Raw genomic sequence first — 12169 nt, 5'->3', positions numbered from 1 at the left:
AGTACAAAATATCCTGTAAATGATCAATTATTTATTGTGATATCATCATAATGCTGGGCTGTAATTTTTAAGTTATTTCTGAAATCGAGAGATGGACTACATTGAAGAATACACATGATATTGTGAGTCTCATGTATTTGCAAGGCTTTGACAATTTTGTAGATATTGCATCAAGAAATCATCGTATTTGCAGCGGAAGCATTGTTTGAAAAATTGATATAGGTGTTGCTAATAAAAAGTAAATATTTATTGAGACGTAATTGGGCTATTAATCTTTTTACACTAAGATTTATTGGTTTATTCATGTATGGTTGGGAGGATGGTATCTTTAGGATATCTATATACTAAGGATGGTAATTACTTCAACTTAAGCTGACTTGATCTTTGTTTATACCAGGTAGATTGAGAAATTGCAGATTCCGGTAACAGTGTGTAGCTGTATTTCCAGTCCTGAAGATTATCTTTTAAATAGTGGATCAAACACTCCAAAAGAGTTTAGTATTTTGTTAAATTTATTTTGCCAGAGATGTTCTGATTTTGGATTTTTACAATATTTAGTTATTACCAGGTGTAAAAAGGTAATATTGTCATCACTTTTGAATTTAGCCGATAATAAAATTCAATTAATCATTTTAAAAAGAAAGGATAAGACTATATGTGATTAGTTTCGTGATGTATGGCATAACCAGGGACTGTTCTCTCCAAGTGAAGAAGTTTGCGGAGGAAGTAGATGTGAAAGCTTTCTAGTTTATAGATAGTCTATGCCCCAGATTGAACTTGCATAATAAATGATTGGGTTGATTATTGAATTATAAAGTTTCATGTGAATAAACAAGTTTGAAGTTTTTAGAGCACAAAAATAGTAAATTGTTGATGGCTGATTTTACTTTGTGAACACAGTAGATTATTGATTTAACAGACTTCAACTTAGTGGACAAAAAAATTTATCCTGAAGAAAAATGAATTTTTTGTTTGTATGTTTGTTAGTAATGTATATCTTTTAAACATATTTAATTTAATGGACTTTCAGCATTAGCAAACACTCCTTTTTCCAATTAGTCCAGTAAATTGAGGACCTGCTGTATCTCAGCTTATAAAATGATATTTTTATATTATTTTATGATGATTATAACTTTATGAAATATTTTAGAGCATAATGTCGAAGAGTCCTTCAGCAAATGGTCAATCTCCTACTGAAAGTGAGCAGTTTGATAGAGATTTACAAGAAGTAATGGAAACTGCACCCACGCTTAATGAAAGCAACGAAGTTGTTCATACTGGGTCTGTCTCACAGACATCTAAATCTGATGCTGTGACTCCTCCCTCACAGCCAGCTGTCCGTCCGACTTCTCTTCCAGCAAATACATTACGAAGATCTTGGGTACCGCAAGGTAATATTTGATATTTTTGTATTAGTTTATTTTCAGAATTGTTTACTTGATAAATTTTGTTTTGTAAATCAAAGAACTAATCAAGCACATTAAAATTAATTATAAAGAAAATCTGTGTAATATAGTTTTATTTAAAGTTATTAAGATGATTTTAAAATGTTTCTAATAATAATATTGTTTTAAGTAAAAACTAAACTATGGTTAAGTTTACATTGCTGTTTCTAATTTATTATTATTCATTTTTTTTTTTAAACCTCTTTTCAAAATTTAAATAGTTCAATAAAAGGTTCATGAACCTATAGGAATTTTAATATTTTTGTAATTTTACTGTTAATGAACCTAGTTTATTTACAAATGCAAATTGCATATATTTATTTAAGTTTAGCAAGTTTGGTTAATCATTTATTTAGTAATAAAAATATTTTATTCTAACATTGGCATATTTTACATTAATTAAAAATATATAAATGGAAATTACAGATCATTAAAATTTAAAATGAAAATCTGAAAATCAATAAATTGTGGTTAATGATTTTTCTGGAGGATTCTCTGAAGAAAAAACAATAGATAAAATTTTATGATACAATATTTAATCTTTAACATTGGTTCAGTTGTAATATATGATGAGTCAGAAAATATTTGAAGAAATAAAGAATAATCTTTAGACATAAAGATACAACATTTAACATTAAAATTATTATTAGAGTCAAAAACTGTAAAATGTAGGGTTGATAAAACAAAAAAACACAAATCTAAGAATTAGTCAAAATGTAAAAAATATTAGCAAGGTTGCGGCCAAAGTTTTTGTAAAGGTCCGCTTTTAGCGTCCTAGGTCGAAAAGCCACGTGACCGAGATAATTAGTCCCACCTGGGGTTTGGGGCTATAAACGGCCGGGAACAACAAATGGAGTAGCGTTTCCATTTATGGTACACATCAATGTGTTTGCCGCGTGTTGGCCGACTTGTAAAACGTAAACAAGGGACGGACGCATTTGTAAGCTACGTCGTTTGGAGGAGGGCGGACGTCTTTAGAAGCTACCAGGGGAAAAGAAGGACCCTATTGGTCGCAAGTGGTCGCCATAGAATCCCTTAAAAGGTAAGGGTGGCGAAAGAAACAGGGAGAAGGGCGAGAGACCGGGTACGTGGTAGTCTCTGACACTAGAGCCTTTGAGGTGTAGAGAGAGCATTCTCCTCTTAGAAAGTCCTCTGAGAAAGGTTAGTGCAGAGACAGGACGGCCACGCGGTTGAGCCAGCTCCGAAAAGCGACCTGAGTTCCCCGAAGTCTAACAGTCCCCAATAGACAAGCCGACGTGAGATACCACATCCTTATTGCATAGTGTATGTAATGTTGTCGAACTTGTACATCCTGTAAATATTTGTTGTGTAAATAAACTGTAAATATTCACTTGCTGAGTGTGGAGGTGTAGCTTTCCTCGAACCATCTTACGGACATTCTCGAGTCATAAAACCCAACTCGAGATGGATCATCGTAAATGTAAAGATCGTAACGGATTACCTAAGGATCTTCACTGTTTTCATCTCTAAAACATGAACGTCAAACGTCTAGCGTGGTGCTCAATGTTCGACGTTCACATTTTAGAGATAACTATTGCCGCAACCTCGCTATTAATTTGATACCATCACTTGCCAAATTATCATAAAAAATGCTGTCGATTTTTATTTGCTTTAAATTTTATTAGTTAGGATGTGATGAAAAAATGAGAACAGTTAGCAATTAAGAGTCACTAGACCATTTGTCTATCATAAACTTGAAAGATTTATTTAAAAGGCTGACTTTATTGAATTGAACTTTGAAACATATATTTTTTTTAAAGCATTTGACATCTGTATTTCACTGAATTTAAAGAAATCAATTTAAATCTTAGTTCAAAATTTGCATAGCAGATGAATATTATTTATTTATTACTACTATTATATATATTTATTTTATTTATAACAATGAAAATAAAATGAAACAAAATGAGGAAAAAATTTTAAATTTTGAAAAATTAAAATTTGTATAAGTAAGTTACATAATTCTGCTATTGCATTTCTTTATTAAAATAGCTATTTTTTACTTAAAATGACAATGTTAAATAACTACTATTTTAAATATTATTTTGTTCTTTAGTATTACTTTGCCTAACAAAATTATAATTGCTATAATAATAAATTTTTGAATAATTACTTTACACTAATTTTATTAAATAAATTAAAATAGTAGAAGCATTTTTTAAATCAGTGATATAATGTTATTTTAATTTAAAAAGCTTTTTAAGATATTTTGATCTTGAACCTATTAAATTTAAAAAATTTCAGACTCAGAGGTGTGGGGATGAACCTAAGATGTATCCATTTTGTCTCATATAGTTTTTAAAAAGATGTGTTTTAAATGAAAATATTTTTGTATCTTTTAAATGGAACATTTCTATCATTGGTTTATAAACAGTTTACAGACCCAGCCATTTCATTTGGGGTTTATTATGTTCATTCCTGTTTGAAAGGAAAATCTCTAAATTTAAAGCCCCACACTGCCGTATGAGAAAAAAAGGGGAACAATTATGTAAAGTTCTTGATATCCACTCCACTCCTGACACCAATTTGTGAGAATTCACGGTGAGTTCTCACCTTTGCACAAAGTTGGGACGGTTAGGCCCACTCACATTGTCACTGGATGGCTATTGGGATTTTCTTTAACTGGAATCAGATTCCTGGCTCTGGTTACTTGCTTCAGTCGAGTGTGGAGGATCATGGGATCATTGATAAAGCATTGAGCTGTCTGATAAAACTTATTCAGAGACCAGGTAAACTTAACAACAAGTTTACTATTCAAATAACTGATTACAATGAACAAACATAGACATATTGTTAGGTATATAGCTAGACATATTATCAGGATTTTGAGGATAACCTCAAGCGACAATTTCTAACATCTAACTACTTATCACTATAGAGAGATAGTTTACAATCAGTTAAACATTAGAGAAGACTTCACTCTGTCTACTATTATGTCTCTAGAGGTGTGTTGATGGCAGAACCTTTCCAACGTTTGCCCCGAGACTTGGGTGTGAACTTGTTATATCTCTAACATTTTCTATCGAGTGTGAGAATTTTGTCAGGTAATTCTCTGTCATAGCTGTGCCCCAGTGGGCTGCAATAAGATTTGTCATGAGACTTTGACGACTAGGGCAAAGGTTTATTTTCATTTTTGTTATTTGATTCTCTTCAAACGTGTAACTGTTTAGGTATCGTGGTATCGTTATTCACACACATAAACAGCAAGCTGATATTGTTTATCAAAAAAACTTTCTCAGGTTGAAGAAAGGGGCTCTCTGTCTTTGACTACCTCCAAAAGTTTTCTCAGAGTCAATTGTTGAAATAGGATATAATAATTAATATGAAAAATAGATTATGGTTGGCATTGTATGTTTACCGATCTCATGGGATATGGATGCAAAATGGAAGAGTTGTTGTGGCGAAAAGTTTATTTTGAGGTCATCCAGAGTCGTAATGTCGGAAAGGGAAAGGGGACGTTTCCTAAGTCTCGCACAATTAGTCTACAGGAAAAAGTGTGCGACGTCATTGTGTTATTTTTAGAACTCAAAGTGAATAAAATAGTGACTGAATTTTAAGGTTTTTGTCGTAATTTTTTTATTAATTTGATGAGAGCCATTCTTTCCTTTTGAAGATTTTATTAATTAAAAGATCTTTGTTTAGAACTTGTTTTATTTGGCAAGACTAGTATTTGGTATATTGTTGTTATTTATATATTGATAACTTTGTTATACAGTAAAAGCTTAATATAGTGATTACACAGAACTGTAGAAATTGGTCTGTTATAATGAAAGTCTGTTTTATATGCTGAATCAGAAGATCTGAATCTCATTATTATGAAAATATAAAATTGTCCATTATATAAAAAACTCCATTATTATACAGTAGAATCATAACAGAACAAATCATGATAACAGACTTGGAGAAAATATCAGTAGTTTGAAGTTTTTCTCCAGGTCCAGATGCCAGATCAATGTAGTTTTACATCATTTCAATGGATCTGTTACTGTGAATATAAAAGGATTCTACTGCATATAGTAATATTGACTTGTCCATTACTATATATCAATATCGTGGATAAAAGTAAATTCTGTAGTAGACAAAATTTTAGTTGTAAAGTATATAAGCCAGATTTTTTATTAAACTTGTAAAAACAATATTTTTATTATTTTTAAGAATTGTTATAAGACATGTCGGTTGTAGTTTTTCTCTTGCTTTCCTAATGTCTCAAATTGTCTGCTTACTCAGAGACATTTCTTTATAAATTTCAGCTTGAGTCTGATGAATTATATCTATTATTTGTGTTATATCTAAAGCTTTTCATTTTTTTTTAATGATCCATGGCTTTGCTTTACACGACAAATCCAAGCAAGATGCATTGCTCATAGAGAAAACAAAACTAAAAGTAAACAAAAGTAGTCAATCAGAAAACAAAACAAAAACTAAATGTAATGTGATAATCTACTCCAAAGAATGATTTAAAAGTAAATTTTATATTATTTTTGTATTTATTTTTTGCAAATAAAGTAAAAATGTCTACACAATTTAAACAAAAGTATTAAATACAATAAAATAATTTTAGTAATTTTATTAAAAACATTATAAATTTTGATGTAATAAAATGTTAATGAATTATTACATTTCTTTACTTTTCACAGACATATTTATCATTCTCTACTTTTTTTGTTGTAAATACATAAACTTAAGTAGTTATCTTGTTTTAGTAATGGATTTCAACTAACATTTTATCGCTATACTAATATATATAAATACTCAATCAGAAGAAGAAATTCTATTTTTGTTTTAATTTAATAGTTTTAAAAGCAAAACATAAACAATAGCAAATACTAGAGCTTGAGGCTTATATTTTTTTCTTAATGTATTGAAGTTGACCTTGATATTTGCAGAAATCCAAAGTAATCAATTTTATTTTTCTCTCTCATACTTCTCACAACAAGAAACACAAATGAAAATTTATCACAAACAGTAAAATGCTGTTTCTGTTAATCTATTCTTCGATCTTTGTAAAAAATATTACATTAAATGTGGATTAGAAATAGCTAAAAATGAAACATTTATTTTTACACATTAATGTAGATATTGATAAAATTTTAAAAACTAATCAAGATAAAATAGAAAAACAAGAATGAGTATCAAAATACATGAAAAAATAGCATATTTGTCTTGGTGTTTAAATTTTATGCTTTCTGATAATGTTTTGTACAAATACAGTGAAAATGATGTATTTGAAATTTTTTATTTTAATAATTTTATACATATTATTCAACTTAGTTATTAATAATTAAAAGAAAAAAATTTGTAAGTAAGATTGTAAGTAAGTAATTGATATCTGTCATATTTTGTGATAAGTAAATATGTATTCAATTAGGACTTTGCTTCAAACAAAGCCAATAAGTTAAACTTTCTATTTGAAATTTTTATATTTTGCTTTGTTGAAATTGTTTTTTTTTAATAAATTAAGTTTGTTTTCTTTTTCATATTTTTATAATTTTGTAAGTAGATACAGTTTATAGTTAGTATTAAATTAATATACAGTATTATAATGATGAATTTATTACTTTTAGAGAATTATTTTAATTGATTACTTTTTTGCTTAATTTTTAATTCATTTATTTTCTTGTAGCAAATACAAATATACCATTGTCAAGTCCAAGTCCTTCTCAGAATGGAGATAATTCTAAATCACTTGTTACTAAACCATCACGTTCAAAATTTGATTCTATTAAACAGTGGAGCATTTCTACCTATAAGTGCACAAAACAAGTCATATCTGAAAAACTTGGAAAAGTATGTAGAATTGTTATTAGCTGCATGATTTTAGATGTTAGTATTAATATGATTTTATTTTCTTTAGAGTACTAGAACAGTTGATACAGAAATGGAAGCCCAAATTGAACAGTTAAGAGAAACGCAAAATAAATATACTAATATTCTACAGTTGGCTCAAGCTCTAGTAACACATTTCTCAAGTGTTGTAGAAACACAGCAATATCTTGGTGAGGCATTTTCTGAACTTGCACAGAAATCACCAGAATTACAGGAAGAATTTTTATATAATGCAGAAACTCAAAGGAACTTGAGTAAAAATGGTGAAACATTATTAGGTGCACTTCAGTTTTTTGTTTCAACATTAAATACATTATGTAACAAAACTATTGATGATACATTACTTACAATTAAACAGTATGAAATTGCAAGGTATATCTTTATTTCAATGAATAATACATATTTTAATAAATGTTTTTTTTTTATAATGAAGAAATTACTATTTTTAATATAGATTAGAGTATGATGCTTATCGGACAGACATGGAAGAAGCTGCCCAAAGTACAGCTGGAAATGCAGTATCTCCCAAATTAGATGAAGCAAAAAAGAAATTTAATATTCATAAAGAAAAATATGAAAAATTAAGATCTGATGTTACAGTAAAAATGAAATTCTTGGATGAAAATAAGGTAATCATCAAAAATTTACAAAATAAAACAAAAAAATTATAGTTACATTACTATATATTTTGTCACAGAAGTTTAGAATTTCAATTAACAAAACTTCAACTTACATATTGAATCAGTAATTTTTTTCAAAAAGACAGTAAAACTATAAAAGCTTACCATTATGCATTTTCTTTTAATCTTTTTTAGAAGAGAGATATTTGATAGTCATTACCAAAAAACAAAATTTTTTTGGGTGATCTGTGTAAAAAGTTTTGTAAACAAAAAAATCATAAGACTACTTACCAAATGTGCATCAATCAAGACTCCATTGTTTAAGCTTGTTTTTGTCATACAGTGTTTTGTGAAGCAGCTTATTGGATGATGAATGTGTACAAAATGTGTCATGTGACTTTGTTTTGATGTTATTCCATCACATAATTACTTAGAAATGTCACTTGCTTCAGCCATGTGACATCTTTGACATATTTCCTAAAAAATTTCTTCTTGTGAAAGACTTCTTTCTTTTGGACTGGACTTTGGATGCACTATATGATAGAGGCATGACATCATATTTTCTAGCATGATCCCCTCTTTTTGGACTCTGAAGAGTTCGTGGACCACAGTTTGATAAACATTGCATTAGTTACATTTCCAGTACAGTGGAACCTTGCTTAACAAGCATAATTCGTTCCAGAAAACAATTAAACGAAACAATTTTTCCCATAAAAATTTATGTAAAATATGATAATGCATTCCATGCTGAAAAAGATACTCAAATATTTTATGTATAACATTTATTCAAAGAAAATTATACAATATATATTGTTAAGGAGCATGAATAATCTTTGCTAATAATCTGGAATGTGAATTCAATTTGCAGAAAACAAAAAAAAAACTCAAAATACAGTAATTTCTAATATTTAATTATAGCGTTTACATAGACCAAGAATTTGGCATATCTTTCTGCATGTTTATTATATAACGGACTATGGTTATATATCTGAACACAAGTTTGGAAAAATGTGTGACACATGCGACACTAAGATGTTAGCCAAACAAGTGCTAAACACAGACTGATGTAGCATGTGCACAATCTGGGACTTTCCCTCTCCTCATCACTGGTTATGCAAAATGTCACTCATTAAATGAGTCCTTTTTTTTACAATTTGTTTTGCTTGTTATGAGATGCTCATTAAGCAAGGTTCCACTGTAATACCATAACATTCTACAACAAAACCCATTGAGTTAAGATTTAACAACAATGATTTATTTTTCAACATTAATACCATAAAAAGCAAAACAAATATAGTAAGACCCCACTTAATGCTGATTCGATCAGTCTGCTTGAAGCCTAAAAAAAGCTCAAAATTTACGCTGATTTAAATTATCACGGCATTTCATTGATTCATATGTAATATGATTATTTCCAAACACAAACCAATCAGCGAAAGGTGGCAATTCATTATAGCGCTGTACTTCCCTTAAATCTATGTTTGTTTTGTGTAATTTTGGAAAGAATATAACATCATGGATGCCATAGGAAATATCAACTTTGTCTGGCAAGAATTAACTGATAAATGCATGAATGAAGTGTGGAAGAAGTTATGGCTGAAGGTATCCAAGAATTCTTAACAGGAAGAGCCTATCACTGTATCATTAGGTTGACCAAATTGTCAACCTAATTAATACAGCTGGACTAGGCAATGTAGACGAGCAGGATATTGAGAAGTTACTGCAGGTTTCTGGTGAGATCCTTACCAACGATGACCTTCAAGAACTAGCAGAACAAGGAATTCACGTAGAACTGGAAAATAGTGATTCTGAAAATGAAGAACCCAAAGAATTTCTCTACAGATTTCCTTAGTAAAACTTTGGTAATGATAACCAAAATCATTGATCAAATTGTAACGAATGATCCAGATTTTAAAAGGAGGCAATTTTGAATGCTATCTGCTACCGACATTTGTGTAAGGAAAGAAAAAGCAACAAATGTGAAACTACACGACTTTATCGCAAAAAACAAGAATTTCAGAAAAGCCAGGACCTTCATTACAAAAAATTAACTTTAGATTTCTGTGTGCATATGTTTGTTATTTAACATATATTATTATGCAAATTAATATAAAAATAACTTATAATTATAACTATATAATTATACTATAAAATTATAGTAAAACTTGTTTATTTTTGGCCACGTGTTTTTCTTTCCCTATTTACTCTGTTAAAATGACCTCGTTTAACTCTGTTTTGGTTAGTGCTTTGTTGTCTAGGAACATATTCCTCGCGTTAAGCGGGATCTTACTGTAATTGAATTGATTGAAAGCTTATAATTATAAATTTGTTATCTAAGTTTACAAATATATATGTTTTATATAACTAATCATTTTATTTTAAAATTTGAACTAAAGTTATATAACAATTACAATAATAATATATGTGGAGACTTGTCTGTTTAGAAATAAAATGTTTCATTTAAAACAACAGATGTAGTGTGTGTTAGAGCAATGCTTCTCAAAGTTTGTGTTTATGGACCAGTACTTGTGAAATAAAATAATTATAAAACAGAGTTATTACTTCAGTTTATTTTTCTGATTATGTGAAATAATGAATAGAAAACATCTCAATATGAAAATAATTATTTTTTACAAATTAACTAAAAATGTTCAAATGCAATGGTTATAACTTTATACAAAAGATTTATAATCATGAGACTAGTGACTTTTATCACATCTCTAACTATCCATATTAAACAGAAACCAAGACTATTAATCAACTTTTATTGATTAAACAGAGACCAAGACTTTTAAAATAATCTATTGATTCTTTGGAGTTTGAGAAGAGGAGAATTACATGTTAGGAAATATGACATCACTGCTCTATCATGTGGTGCATCTAAAATAGTCTGAAAGATTGAAGTCTTTCACAAGAAGAAATTTCTCAGGAAAAGCATCAGATTGACGTGGCTGAGGCAAGTGACATTTCTAAGTAGTCACATGATGGTGTGAAGTTATGTGACTTGCTTGGTACATGTTTGCCATCCAATGTGCTGCTCTACAATGGAAACAAGCTTAAGCAATGGCGTCTCAAATAGTGCACACTTGGTAAATACTCCTATGATTAACATTCTCGAAACCGTGTCTGTATTTTTTTCCCTTTATTCAAACATGACATAGTGCAATCCCTTGACTACTTGGCATTTTTCATCATTAACTTTTTTCCTGTTAAGGATGAAAAATGCCAAGTGGTCGAGTGATTGCACTATATCATGTTTGAACAAAGGAAAATAATCCTATGATATTTTTGTTTATAGTGGGTTGCTCTAAAAAAATTCTGTATTTTCAAAATGGCTATCAAATATGTCTCTTTTTTAAAATAGAAATAAAACATGTAATGTTAAGCTTTTGTAGTTTTACCATAAAGACTTTATTGAAAAATAAATTAGAATCAATTTTTATTTATCAAACATAAATATGATTTAATGAAAACAAATGTTATAAATTTTCAAACAGAAAATACTTTTACACAACTTCCTACAGCCAAATTTAATAGCATTTTATTAAATTTGATTTGATAGTTTTTATTTTTTATTTTTATTAGTAAACTTTTATTTACTAGATAGAAAATAAAATATTTTTGTCAGTTTAATATCATTCTCTTCTTAAAATATTTCCATATATAATAAGAATTAAAAATATATATATTTATTTTAATATAAAAAAGGCTTACACTTGTTAGAGGCTTTGTTACACTTGAGGTATTTTATGTTAAAATAAATACAAAATTGAAGTAAAATTACATATAGAAGTTAGTGATTAAAACATTTGTATTTTCAATACTCTTATGTTAACATGAAAATGATTAAACTGTTTCTAGAATTAAGGTGACAAAAATTAATTCTAAAGCTAATTTCTATTGTATAAATTGTAATAACAAAAATAAATACTTGTTACTGAGAATGTCTGCTAAAATCATAGCAGTTATGTAAAAACAATCTATAGAGTACTGTTATTTTACTTTTGTTTATTTTTCAATCTTTTTAATTAATTACTTGGCTTTAAAAATATTTCTTTCTTTCTTAAAAAACATGTTCAAAATATTTTTTGAACGTTTAATTAACTTGCATACTTTTGATATTGTACTGTACATGTTTGAAATTTTAATTTATATTCTTAGATAGTCTTTAACAAAATTTAATAGAAATTTACAAGTTTTTTGACATGTTTACTATTGATTTGCCATTACCAGTTTTATGCTGTTATATAATAATAA

At 28.6% G+C, this 12169-nt stretch overlaps 1 protein-coding gene across 1 annotated transcript in view; it reads left to right on the top strand.

Moving 5' to 3' along the window:
- The window catches only part of LOC136976260 (arfaptin-2-like), a 46953-nt gene that overhangs the window by 24204 nt on the left and 10580 nt on the right, over window positions 1-12169 (top strand). The window contains exons 2-5 of the mRNA XM_067271483.1: window positions 1151-1391; window positions 7090-7253; window positions 7321-7664; window positions 7747-7921. Coding sequence (XP_067127584.1) covers window positions 1151-1391; window positions 7090-7253; window positions 7321-7664; window positions 7747-7921 — 924 coding nt within the window. The remainder of the gene's footprint in view (window positions 1-1150; window positions 1392-7089; window positions 7254-7320; window positions 7665-7746; window positions 7922-12169) is intronic.

Source organism: Centruroides vittatus, unplaced genomic scaffold (assembly GCF_030686945.1).
Source record: "Centruroides vittatus isolate TY-2023 unplaced genomic scaffold, ASM3068694v2 contig_4, whole genome shotgun sequence".
NCBI lineage: Eukaryota > Metazoa > Arthropoda > Arachnida > Scorpiones > Buthidae > Centruroides > Centruroides vittatus.
This window is presented reverse-complemented; position numbering and strand designations above follow the sequence as displayed.